This window comes from Erythrolamprus reginae, chromosome 10, assembly GCF_031021105.1.
Source record: "Erythrolamprus reginae isolate rEryReg1 chromosome 10, rEryReg1.hap1, whole genome shotgun sequence".
Lineage (NCBI taxonomy): Eukaryota > Metazoa > Chordata > Lepidosauria > Squamata > Dipsadidae > Erythrolamprus > Erythrolamprus reginae.
In genome coordinates this window covers 18,416,896-18,431,078 of record NC_091959.1, presented here as the reverse complement: position 1 = coordinate 18,431,078, position 14,183 = coordinate 18,416,896, and the positions used below count along the sequence as shown (strand labels likewise).

At 42.5% G+C, this 14,183-nt stretch overlaps 1 protein-coding gene across 2 annotated transcripts in view; it reads right to left on the bottom strand.

The window, feature by feature from the left end:
* Positions 1-14,183, bottom strand: part of CORO2B (coronin 2B) — an 88,715-nt gene that overhangs the window by 37,562 nt on the left and 36,970 nt on the right. For both annotated transcript variants that reach the window (XM_070762659.1, XM_070762660.1), the window contains exon 2: positions 10,308-10,508. In XM_070762659.1, coding sequence (XP_070618760.1) covers positions 10,308-10,508 — 201 coding nt within the window. The remainder of the gene's footprint in view (positions 1-10,307; positions 10,509-14,183) is intronic.

Here is a 14,183-nt window from a genome sequence, read left to right as displayed (position 1 = left end):
CGGATTTTATGATGGTTTGCTCAAAATTGCTGCTTACTCCTAGTTTTCAGCATGAAACATGAACCATTGGTTCACTAAATTGTTGGCTTAACAAACATGGCATTTGCTTTACCCCTGCTACAATAAATTGTACATTCGGGTTGGTCGTGCGGATCACCCGCTTTATGACCATCACTGCTTACAGCCTCCATTATGGTCCTAACTCAAGGACTACCTGTAATCAAATCTAACACTAAAATCCTATTTGGAATTTTTTTTTTTTTTTTTGTAAAATAAAGGCTCTTTAGCTGGAAAAGTCTTATTGTTCTTTGGTGTAAATCAAAGGGTCAAATCAAGCAGGACATTTATTTATTTAGCGTATGGCAAATACATGGACTTATAGTAGTTTATTTATTTATTTGAGTTGGAAGGGACCTTGTAGGATTTCCAGTCCAACCCCTCCACTCAAGCGGGATCCCCACATTATTATGTTTTGGAAAAAACATCGCAAAGGGGCTGGTTCCCCAGTCTTCAGAGAGGGGTGGCATACAAATCAACTAAATAAATAAATAAACAAACAAACAAACAAATAAATAAATAAATAAAATAATAATGAAATATTATTATTATTATTATTATTATTTTTATTATTATCAATGCAACACAGCAAACCAAACGAGATCACTATGATGGATTTCGTATTTCATCACCAGTCGGGCGTTTCCCAAGCACCTAGGACTTTGTGATGTAGCGGCTAATTATATTTGCCGATCCCAGTAAAGCGGCCTTTGTGGGAACTTCATCACTGGTGGAAGTTTTCAAGAAGACACTGATGAAGTTCCCACAACTTCCAAAGGCAACTTCTGTTCCATTGGTTGATGGTTCTATCAGAACATTTCTCCTTATTTCCTTGTGGAATCTCTCCTTGTTCAGATTCCATCCATTATTCCTCGCCTGCCTTCGGGTGCTTTCCATTCCCCAAACCAGCAAAAGTCATCTCAGTGCTGGGTCCTCTTCTTAGATCACATTGTTCATTGTTATCAAAATGAATATTTTCCCCTTCAAAGGCCAAGTGTCTCCCTCCGGCAACTGTGCCATAAGCCAAGTGGCCTACAAAACTTTTGCCAGACCCATCCTTGAATACAGCTTATCTGTCTGGAACACATACCGCATCTTGGACATCAACACCCTCGAAAATGTCCAAAGATTCTTCACCAGAAGAGCCCTTCACTCCCCCACTCGAAACAGAATACCCTACGAAACTAGACTCACTATCCTGGGTCTAGAAAGCTTATAACTACGATGCCTAAAACACGATCTAAGTATTGCCCACAAGATTATATGCTGCAATGTTCTGCCTGTCAATGACTACTTCAGCTTCAACCGCAACAACGCAAGAGCACGCAATAGATTCAAAGTTAATATTAACTGCTCCAAACATGACTGTAAAAAACATGACTTTAGCAATCGAGTTGTCAAAGCATGGCACTCATTACCGGACTCAGTAGTGTCAACCTCTAACCCCTCTAACCTCTTCCCTTAGACTATCCACGATTGACCTCTCCAGGTTCCTAAGAGGTCAGTAAGGGGCATGCACAAGTGCACTAGTGTGCCTTCCGTCCCCTGTCCAATTGTCTCTCCTTTATCTCATATATCTTTTCTTCCTTTCTTATATCTTCTCTATTTTTATATCTTTTCTTCTAGCCTTTTCTTTATATATATTACTACATGTCTATTCTCTTCAATACGTATTGTGTATTGGACAAATAAATAAATAAATAAATAAATAAATAAAATAAAACAAATAAAAAACATCTGCAGAGGTCTCATTGCCATCACCATTCCTGACGGAGCCCTGCAAATAAGAAAGTCTTTCCCAGGCCTTGGAATGGGGTGCAGAGAAGCAGGCTGGGGGCAGGGAGGGCCAGCCATTCAGTAGCTGTCTTTTTGTGCAGGGGGTGGGAGAAGGAATGGTGACATCATCAAAAGGGTCAGTGGGTTTTCAATGGGGGGGGGAGGGGACGGAGTGAGCTTAGCCTGCTTCCGTTTTAGTAGTTTTCTTCCAAACAATATTGTGAAACCACAGAATTGTTTCTCATCAATGTGCTAAAAACTGAAGAACATCATAGGGAGGTGAGCTGGCTTTTCTGCATAGAGCCTCAGGGCAAAATGGGTGAAAATGCCAAAAATGTCCACACTGATAAATGTTGTGCTTAGCTCCTGCCCCAAGGAATGTGGAGGTGGATGTGGGGGAAACATCCACATGTCACAGGCCTGTTTTGCTCCCGATAGAGTCAACCAGTGAATTATCCAATGACGAAGGAAGTGTGGGTGGGATGGAAGAGGGGGGCTTGACTGACAGCCCAGGAGGAGATCAATTTTCCTTGTCTTCTTTGGATTCAGAGGAGGAACGTATGACAGACCCACGCATGCGTAGAGCTATGCATAGGAGAGAACAACTTAAGACATATTACAGGAGATAAGAGAGGCCACCTGTGGTTGGGTGGGGCTCCAGTAATTAGAGCTGCTGATAAAAGAGCAACGTGCTGGCTTGGCTGTTGTGGAAGATTATCTGATCGTAGTTCGTCAAGGTGAATTGTTGTTTCCTGATTGTATTCATGACTGTGTTTGGACTCCTGGACTTTGGATTATACTTCATTGTGAGTGTTTATCACTGTTTGGACAACAATATCTGTGACCCAATTTCACAGTTATTGAGTTAATAATTGGGCTTCGTTCTTGTATTGTATTTAAACTGTGCCTTGTTGCTACAAGAAATCCCTTTGAAGTTTAAAAGGGAGTTTTTTCCTTCTCTTCTGTTGATAAAGAACATTTATTTGCCTTCTATCTTGTGTGTGTGTCTGTTTGGACTAATTAACCTGTAATTAAGGACGGTTGGCAGAACAGATAAACACCTAGGTTTTACACTGTGGGGAGGGGGGAATTTATCCTCCAAGAGAGGACAGCATCGCATGGTATGTTTGTGTGTATGTTTGGTTTTATAATAAGGGTTTTTAGTTGTTTTATTAATTGGGTTGTTACATGCTGTTTTTATCATTGTTGTTAGCCGCACAGAGGCTATGGAGAGGGATGGCATACAAATCCAATAAATAAATAAATTTCCTGCTTCCAGATATATTTTTTTATATCTATGGGGGGGGGGGAGATGGGGCACACCCTCCTTCTTATTCCCCAAAAGTCCTTTTTCATTCATTCATTGGATTGACAGGCCACCTCATTCTGTACAGTTCTGGCTTGGAGAATGCAACGGAGAATAGAACAGAATACAAGGAAGGGACCTTGGAGGTCTTCTAGTCCAGCCTTCTGCTTAAGCAGGAGAATCTGCACCATTTCAGATAAGTGACTGTCCAGTCTCTTAACTTTGGAGCCTGGGGAAGGCAAAACATGAGCCTATTGGGACAACCAGAAGTTGGGAAACAGACCATTTCCAGCCTCCAGGGGGCACGAAAAGCTGTTTTCATTGAATTATGTGTGTGGACATTCGCGCATGGGTGATAATGCATGCCCAGGCTCTTTCAGCACCCAAGGGGAAAAAAGGTTTACCATCCACTGGTATAGGGTCTCCTGCTCAAGCCGTGGGGGGATTAGAGAACCTTCAAGGTTGAATTCATTTCCTTCGGTTCATTCAAAGACATACAGTGGTACTTCTACCTAAGAACGCCTCTACTTACAAACTTTTCTAGATAAGAACCGCATGTTCAAGATTTTTTTGCTTCTTCTCAAGAACCATTTTCCACTTACAAACCGAGCCTCCGAAACTGTAACTGGAAAAGACAGAGAGAAACCTCCTTGGGGCCTCTCTAGGAATCTCCTGGGAGGAAAAAGGGCCAGAAAAGGCAGAGAGAAGCCTCTGTGGAGCCTCTCTAGGAATCTCCTGGGGGAAAACAGGGCCTCCATCCTCCCTATGGTTTCCCCAATCGCACACACTATTTGCTCTTACATTGATTCCTATGGGAAAAATTGCTTCTTCTTGCAAACTTTTCAATTTAAGAATCAGGTCACGGAACGAATTAAGTTCGTAAGTAGAGGTACCACCGTACATGCATTCCCCTCCTTTTATAAGGGGCAGCACTTTGGAGTCCTCCAACTTTCTGGATCAAAATCACGTCCATCATCTCACACTAGAAATAAAGCTTCTCTGCAAATTTTGTCTCCGTTTATATCTTCCCATATATAGAAAGCTGCTATAGCAGCCGAGGCCTTTATTGACAAGACAGATTTCTTTTGTAGCTGCAGAACAATCCCCTGTTGTTGGATAAGCGGACCCAAGCCCAGAAGGAGAATCGGGGAAACGCCCCTGCCCCACAGAAAAGGTCAGGCCATCCCGCCAGAGCAGAAAACAAGGCCAGCACGAAAGCCGTATTCCCCTTCCCCAGACTCACAGAGGGTCAGATGACTGAGAAGGAATTATTCGCCTTCTCTCTATATATACACAAGTTTATAGTTTCTCTCTCCCTCCCCCCCCTCTCTCTTTCCTTCACTCTCTCTCTCTTTCACTCTCTCTCTCTTTCTCTCTCTCTCTTTCTCTGTCTTTCACTCTCTCTCTCACTCTTTCTCTCTTTCACTCTCTCACTCTCTTTCTCTCTCTCTTTCTCTCTCTCTCTCTTTCACTCTCTCTTTCACACACACTCTCTCTCTTTCTCTCTCTCTTTCACTCTCTCCCTCTCTCTCTTTCACTCTCTCTCTCTTTCTCTCTCTCTTTCACTCTCTCTCTCTTTCACTCTCTCTCTCTCTCTCTCTCTCTTTCACTCTCTCTCTCTCTCTCTCTTTCACTCTCTCTCCCTTTCTCTCTTTCTTTTTCTCTCTCTCTCTCTTTCTCTCTCTCTTTCACTCTCTCTCTCTCTTTCTCTCTCTTTCACTCTCTCTCTTTCACTCTCTCTTTCTCTCTCTCTCTTTCACTCTCTCTTTCTCTCTCTCTTTCACAAACACTCTCTCTCTCTTTCTCTCTCTTTTACTCTCTCTCTGTTTTACTCTCTCTCTCTTTCTTTCTCTCTTTCTTTCTCTCTCTTTCTCTCTCTCTTTCTCTCTCTCTTTCACAAACTCTCTCTCTCTTTCTCTCTCTCTTTCACTCTCCCTCTGTTTTACTCTCTCTCTCTTTCTTTCTTCCTCTCTCTCTCTCTTTCTTTCTCTCTTTCTCTCTCTCTCTTTCTCTGCAGTCCCCTAAAGTCCCCTAAAGCAGGGCTCTCCAACCTTGGCCACTTTAAGACTTGTGGACGTCAACTCCTTCAAAACTGGCTGAGGAATTCTGGGAGTTGAAGTCCACAAGTTTTAAAGTTGCCATGGTTAGAGACCCCTGCCTAAAGCATCTGACAATTTGTTCCCAGGCAGAGAGGTTTCCAAAGAGAGCCACTCCTAGGCAACCATATTTAATCCAAGGGAAACGTGCTAGAGGTCAGAAGCCTTTTGTAATTCCATCACGGGTCAATAGGATTATGGGTTTTGCCAGACGTCATAGCAGGAGCATCGCCCTCGAGGAGACAAAGCAGCCGCCCGTTTCGCCAAAGAGGCTCGCCCACACTTAGCAAACACTGAAGATAAATGTTCAACCCAAAAACGAATCAGAACCGGGCCAGAAGGAGGAATGAGAAAGGCCAGCCTCTGACCATCCAAGCACAAATACCAAATCTCCCTCCAAAGATCTTCTCTGCATTGGAGACTTTATTCAGTTAATTCCTCCGTCACTTCTGTAACTGAGCTGGCTGAGAAGGAGGGAAGTACGTTCAGTGTTTTAATTGCTCGGTCCAATTTGGTCCATATTAATATTCTAGAAGGAAGGAAATTGGTCCTAGCCACCCTGCCATCTCAGTCCCTTTGGATCTTTTTGTCAGCAGTTAGGCATATTAATCCTGGCTTTTGTGGACAAAAGCCAGGTGTTGGTGTTAGATTGTTTGTATGCGTGTTTTAATATTCTGGGGTTGTTTTTATGAATTTTTAGCTTAAAATTGTAATTGGATTGGTGGGTATTGGATTTGTTATTATGTATTGTTTTTATCTTGTTGTGAGCCACCCCGAGTTTTCGGAGAGGGGCGGCATATAAATCCAATAAATCTAATCTAATCTAATCTAATCTCTCCTGGCAGAACAGAACATAGAAACATAGAAACATAGAAGACTGACGGCAGAAAAAGACCTCATGGTCCATCTAGTCTGCCCTTATACTATTTCCTGTGTTTTATCTTAGGATGGATATATGTTTATCCCAGGCATGTTTAAATTCAGTTACTGTGGATTTATCAACCACGTCTGCTGGAAGTTTGTTCCAAGGATCTACTACTCTTTCAGTGAAATATTATTTCCTCACATTGCTTTTGATCTTTCCCCCAACTAACTCAGGATTACAACTTTGTCTAATCCTGAGGCTCCACTTTCAAGTTAGTAACAGGCAGCCCAAAGCAAAGCCCCTCCAGATAACTAACAAGATTGTCTGTTGTGTTCTTTCCTGCTGCTTTTTCTGACACAAAAATATCCTATTTTTCTGAGCCAGCAACCCCGGACATGGCTTGAATACAGGGCCTGGACATGTTGACCTTCCTTCTTTCTGTGGGACAGATCTTAGGTGGCTTTGTGCCTAAGGAATCCATGGTCCCAGGTTGCCATTCAAACCATGCTTCACCCTGGAGCAAACAGAAGTTAATGGCCAGCTTCTATTCAGGGTTTGCATTGGGTTTAGACAAGGAGAACAACTGTGACTGATAGGTGATGGATGAAGAGATAATGATAGATAGATAGATAGATAGATAGATAGATAGATAGACAGACAGACAGACAGACAGACAGACAGACAGACAGACAGACAGACAGACAGACAGATAGGTGGATGGATAGATGGATGGATGGATGGATGGATGGAGGGATGGATGAGGAAGGAGGGAGAGAGGGAGGAAGGAAGGAAGGGAGGGAGGGGAAGGAAGGAGAAGGAGGGAGGGAGGAAGGAAGATTATGAGAAAGGAGGGTGGGAGGAAGGAAAGTGATAAGAATAGGAAGGAAGGAAGGAAGGAAGGAAGGAAGGAAGGAAGGAAGGAAGGAAGATTATGAGAAAGATTAGATTAGATTAGATTTATTGGATTTATATGCCGCCCCTCTCCGCAGACTCGGGGCGGCTCACAACAATGACAAAACAGTACATAGTGACAAATCCAATACCCACCAATCCAATTACAATTTTAGGCTAAAAAATTCATAAAAACAACCCCAATATATATAAAAAACAAGCACACAATCAATCAAACACCAGAACAACATGGGCAAAGGAGGGTGGGAGGAAGGAAAGTGATAAGAACAGGAAGGAAGGAAGGGAGGGAGGGAGGGAGGGAGGGAGGGAGGGAGGAAGGAAGGAAGGAAGGAAGGAAGGAAGGAAGGAAGGAAGGAAGGAGGTGGATAAGATGTGGGCACATATTTTTCCAAACAAAGTCAGTCTTTCCCCAAATACTGCATGAGCATGTTCTTGCCCAATGAGGCCACAATCCTTGTGTGCGGGAGGATCTGCAGTGGGTTCTTGGCCCTGAGCCTTGTCTGACCCTTTGCAGAGGAACTGGCAGCTCTTGGGCACATTTTTAAGAGTTTCTTGCAGGAGTTTTTTTTTTCTTTTTAAAATATCTCTATAGTTGGCTTGCAGTGTGCTGAGTGGGTGTTTTTTGGCTCCTGATTAGGTACACGGAAGATGGGATTTTTACACACACACACACACACACACACACACACACAATTTCTGAGAATATATTCCTGCAAGAAAAAGAAATATCGTGGCCGGGAGGGGAGAGGAATCATGATGGGGGAGTCGTTTTCATAAAAACCACTAAGAACATAATGTCAAGGAAGTTAGATTTCTGAGTTTAATCTGTTCTTTTCAGTAGTTTCTAGGTTACCTTAATTTATTTCTGCTAAATATAGAAGCATATTAATTGGAAAGCTGCTCCCTTTGAGAGGCTTCGGTTGATTGCAAAGGAGATAAACTCATTTTACTTTCCCAATCCGCCCATTAATTATGAAAAGGCCTAAAGATATGGTCATTTCCCCCAGCCACTGACTTCACAAACAGCTTTTCCTCCTTCAGTTTTCAAGCCAAAGGAGACAGTCATACGAGTCAAGGGTTATCTGGAGTTGCAAGAGGAATTTTCTCCATCTTGTCAGGAAGGATTAAATATTTACCTGCCGTGATTTGTGTAAAACTGCAGGCATAGAATCTGGCAGCCAAGATATATTTATTTATTTTATTTATTTATTGGATTTGTATGCCGCCCCTCTCCATAGACTCGGGGCGGCTAACAACAGTAACAAAAACAGCAAATAACAATCCAATATTAAAACAGTTAAAAACCCTTATTATAAAACCAAACATACATACAGACATACCATGCATAAAATTGTAAAGGCCTAGGGGGAAAGAGTATCTCAGTTCCCCCATGCCTGGCAGCAGAGGTGGGTTTTAAGAAGCTTATGAAAGGCAAGGAGGGTGGGGGCAATTCTAATATCTGGGGGGAGTTGGTTCCAGAGGGCCGGGGCCGCCACAGAGAAGGCTCTTCCCCTGGGTCCCGCCAAGTGACATTGTTTAGAAGACCCACTCTGTGGGACCTAACTGGTCTCTGGGATTCGTGCAGCAGAAAGCGGTCCCGGAGATAATCTGGTCCGGTGACATGAAGGGCTTTATAGGTCATAACCAACACTTTGAATTGTGACTGGAAACTGATCGGCAACCAATGCAGACTGCGGAGTGTTGGTGTAACATGGGCATATTTGGGAAAGCCCATGACTGCTCTCGCAGCTGCATTCTGCACGATCTGAAGTTTCCGAACACTTTTCACAGGTAGCCCCCATGTAGAGAGCATTACAGTAGTCGAACCTCGAGGTGATGAGGGCATGGAGATGCACGGAGGGATGCCCATTGGACATCTGTTAGTAGGGGCATCAACATACTCTGGAAAGTTGCAATATAAGGTGCCAAGGAGCAGTTGCTTTGGCCGACAAACAGAGGGGGTAGCGGGTGACAATTCAGCTCATCTTGGATCCAGGTTATGGGGCGGTTTTCTTTGGATGTCGTAATTTTGGAATCGGGTCATAAGAATCTTTTGGAAATCCATTATAACTTTAAACAGTTGCTAAACAACTGGGGATACGTTATGTTATATTCACAATTATTCTCTGACTATTTTGGGGCAGGAGTATCTCAAGAGCATCACATTGCAAACTGTTGCTCTATCAGGAGATCTTTTATGGAAGGCCCCTTCCACCACGTCTTCTCTACCCTATTCATCCCCCTATTTTTTGCCCAGCATTCAGGCAGTGACTAGTCTTGGCTGGCTATTATATAGTGCCCACCTGCACCTTATATGTTTCATCCCCTCTACAAAAATATATTAACGGAAGGTAAAACAAAAGTAATTTCTCTCCCAGACTGAAAAATGAGATGAACCAAGTTCTGTTCCAATAATAATAATAATAATTCAATTCAATTCAAATCAATTTATTAGATTTGTATGCTGCCCCTCTCCGAAGACTCGGGGCGGCTCACAACAATAATAAAAACAATATTCCAGCGAAAACAAATCTAATATTAAAAAGCACATAAAACCTCATATATAAAAAAGCAAACAACATATACATACCCAAACATAAATATTAAAAAAGCCTGGGGGAAAGGTGTCTCAACTCCCCCATGCCTGGTGGTATAGATGGGTCTTGAGTAATTTACGAAAGACAAGGAGTGTGGGGGCAGTTCTAATCTCCGGGGGGAGTTGATTCCAGAGGGCCGGGGCAGCCACATAATAATAATAATAATAATAATAATAATAATAATAATAATAATAATAATAACAACAACAACAACAATAACAACAACAACAACAACAAGGAGATTTAAAAATATGAAGATCCAAAAATTAAGCTACAGCGACTCTGGCATAAGCCAATGAAAGTGGTCCCAGTGGTCCTTGGCACGCTGGGCGCAGTGCCGAAGGATCTCAGTGGACATTTGAAAACCATCGGAATTGACAAAATCTCCATCTGCCAATTTTAAAAAGCCGCTTCATTGGGATCGGCACACATAATTCGCCGCTACATCACGCAGTCCTAGGTGCTTAGGAAGCGCCCGACTGATGATGAAATACGAAATCCAGCACAGTGATCTCGTTTGCTGTGTTGCACTGACAATAATAATAATAATAATAATAATAATAATAATAATAATAATAATAATAATGGTGGTGGTGGTGCTGGTGATGATGATGATGATGATGATGATGATGATGATAATAATAATAATAATAATAATAATAATAATAATAATAATACTTCTTTAGAAATATACTTACTTGCTCCAGTGGAATGACGAGGAAAGAGCCCCCACCAGCACTTTCTGTTACTATAGCGATGAATCTGGTGTTAACTGCACAGAAATGGTTGTCATGGACATTCCTGGTAATTGGAATACCATCAAAGCAATGCTCTCGATTGGCTACTTTGCCGTAGACGTTTCGAAACTTGGAACTGCGATATTGTGGCCGCCATGACATCTGCCAAGGAAACACACATTGTGTGAGCAGTGCTATTATGTACGAGTAGAATCTCACCACTGTACTCCACTCTGGGTGGAACAGCCCTGGAGGAGAGCCTTCCAACCTAAGCAGATGAAAAGACCCAGTGAGTTTGGGCCAAAACATTCTCTGTTTCCCACAACACTCGGGCAGGAAATCCAGAGTTCAGAGACGTTTCAGTTGGGCTAAGCAAGAGGCTGCTTAGAAACATTCCTGCCCTTCTGACATTGAAGTTCCAGCAATAAAAAAACAGCATTCCCATCAAAGAGAAAAACATCCCTGCAACCCACCAGAAGTGCCTCAACCCAGAGTCCCTGCTCACCTGAGATAAATACAGAGGAACCCCTACTTACGAACTTAATTCGTTCTGTGACCAGGTTCTTAAGTAGAAAAGTTTGTAAGAAGAAGCAATTTTCCCATAAGAATCAACGTAAAAGCAAATAATGCGTGCGATTGGGGAAACCACAGGGAGGGTGGAGGTCCTGTTTCCTCCCAGGAGATTCCTAGAGAGGCCTCACAGAGGCTTCTCCCCACCTTTTCCGGCCCTGTTTCCTCCCAGGAGATTCCCAGAGAGGCCCCACGGAGGCTTCTCTTCACCCTTTCTGGCCCAGTTTCCTCCCAGGAGATTCCAAGAGAGGCCCCATGGAGGCTTCCCCCTGCCTTTCCTGGCCCAGTTTCCTCCCAGGAGATTCCTAGAGAGGCCCCACGGAGGCTTCTCCCCACCTTTTCCGGTCCTGTTTCCTCCCAGGAGATTCCAAGAAAGGCTCTATGGAGGCTTCTCCCCGCCTTTTCCAGCCCTGTTTCCTCCCAGGAGATTTAGAGAGGGCCCATGGAGGCTTCCCCCTGCCTTTCCTGGCCCAGTTTCCTCCCAGGAGATTCCTAGAGAGGCCCCATAGAGGCTTCTCCCCACCTTTTCCAGCCCTCTTTCCTCCCAGGAGATTCCTAGAGAGGCTCCATGGAGGTTTCTCCCCACCTTTTCCGGCCCTGTTGCCTCCCAGGAGATTTAGAGAGGCCCCACGGAGGCTTCTCCCTGCCTTTTCTGGTTACAGTTTTGGAGACTTGGGTTTTATAAGTGGAAAATAGTTCTTGAGGAGAGGCAAAAAAATCTTGAACACCCGGTTCTTATCTAGAAAAGTTCATAAGTAGAAGCGTTCGTAGGTAGAGGTACCACTGAACTTAAGAATATACCACTTCAAGGGGTTTAGTGCTCTCAAATACTCCTGGTTATCCGCAGAAAAGCAAAGCTAACAAAGCAATATCAGATTTGTCTCCAAGACAGCATCTATGGCCTTTCTTTCTTTCTTTCTTTCTTTCTTTCTTTCTTTCTTTCTTTCTTTCTTTCTTTCTTTCTTTCTTTCGTTAGTCCAATACACAATGAGGGTTTTAGTGGGTATGTATCTATATACACATAGTAAAATACATGATGAAGGTTATAGAGGAGATACTCATAGTAAAATATATCTAAGAAATAATAGAAAAGAAGGTATAGTAATAGAACATATCAATGAAAGAATAGAAGAAGAGATATAGGAATAGAAGAAAGGAAGACTGACAGTTCTGAGTGTATTTAGATTTTATGCTGCATTTCTCTTTATAAAGTCAAGATGATCTACTGAAAAGGTCCAGTCATGAATTTCAATATCGCAATAATACTATATAATAACATTAAAATCTAGAATATCGTCATTTGGCCTGAGGCACGGAGAAAGTCTTCAATCCATACGGAAAGCTTCATGGAAACCATATTTTTCAGCCACCTGTAAAAACTTGAAGAGGGAAGTGAATCCTGGGCCTAAATGTCTTATGGAGTAACTATCACAAGATGGGTGGGAAGCACCCCTGGCCAAATGGATAAGCGCTGTGTTTTTGGAAGAGGTAGGAGTGTTCCCTCGCTTTTCGTGGGGGATGCGTTCCGAGACTGCCCGCGAAAGTCGAATTTCCACGAAGTAGAGATGCGGAAGTAAATTATTTTTTGCTATGAACGGTATCACAAGCCTTCCCTTAACACTTTAAACCCCTAAATTGTAATTTTCCATTCCCTTAGCAACCATTCAGATTATTACTCACCATGTTTATTTATTAAAGTTTATTAAAAAAAAAATTTTTTAAAGGCAGACAAAAGCTTGGCAATGACGTATGACGTCATCGGTTGGGAAAAACCGTGGTATAGGGAAAAAACCCACGAAGTATTTTTTAATTAATATTTTTGAAAAACCGTGGTATAGACTTTTCGCAAAGTTCGAACCCGCGAAAATCAAGCGAACGCTGTATATATTTGAAGGAGATGAACTCACTTAAGAATATCTTATACCAGTATTTTACATTTGTTTTAATGCAAACCTTTGCACGAGTTATATTTTCATGTTTTACTACTTAATTTTAGCTTATTATATGTTTTAACTCGTTTTATTTAAATTCTCTTTATTTTATCTAATTTTATTGTATTTTAACCAGTTTACACTACTGTATAGTGTTTACGATTAGTCGCTGCTTTTGATGACCGATGCGGTCACTATTTCTACTTTGATCTGGTCAATTGACTAATCAAATAAAATTGAATTGATTGAGTCGAGACATGATGACCTAAATCAACCAAGAAAACCACTCTGTCTAAAAAATTGATTTGCAAGGATGCTTTTATCCTATCCCTCTCCATCCCCCGTCCCATCTCTCCCACCCTCCCACCCTCCCACCCCCACCCCCCACATATCCCTTGTCACGCTGAATATTGACAGCCCCAGAGACATTCAGAGACATTCAGTAATTAAATAGTTAACTGTGTGTCGCAGATGATGCATTAATCCGTGTCTCTGCTCTCGTTGATAGTATTTGGGGCGATCCCATGAAACCAATTGTTATTATGGAGGACAATGTTTCAGTTACGTTCATATCTGAAACTGAATATGTTGGATCGCGTTCACGGCACATCGACATAAGATACAAGAATGCAAGAGAATATGTAAAACAAGGATTTGTGAAACTATATTATGTGCCCACAACTGAACAGATTGCTGACGTGCTGAATAAACCACTGCCAGCTGACCAACACGAATACCTATCCAAGAAAATGTGCCTTATGTGAACCAATGTCCCTGATGACTGCCAAAGAAGGGGTAAATATCCTGCCTTCTGTCCTTAAGCAGCAGAACAAATCCAAGAGAATGTGTAATTTTGGTGATAGGCATGGTGTGCCCTTGATCCTCTGACCCTCCTGTAAACAATACTAATCTTTTGTTCTGGAAATACAAGCAGCAGCTTCTCTGGCTGTTGCCCTGGTTTCTCCAGAAGGCTCTTTGGGTTGACAAAAGCCAGCAGAAGCTGGAAGTGCTATTGAAAGAAGCTGGGAGTGGTGGATCCCTTTCATGGGATGAATGGCTCCTTCAGGGGCCAAGAGGAAGAATGTCCATGAAGGCCCTTGAGGTCAAGACAGAGAGAGCTCCAACACACACTAAGCCAAACAAGGGTCACAATCCCCACCCACTAAAACAAAACAGAAAAAAAGGAGCTCCACTCAAGACTGCACACCAAATTCAAAACACCCAAAGCTTTGCCATTTTCTTCAAACCTCAAAAGGCAGGTAGTGAGTTCAGGAGATTGTATCATTTAAAATGAGGCTCTTAGGAAGGAAGGAAGTTAAATTCCATTTGTTGCAAA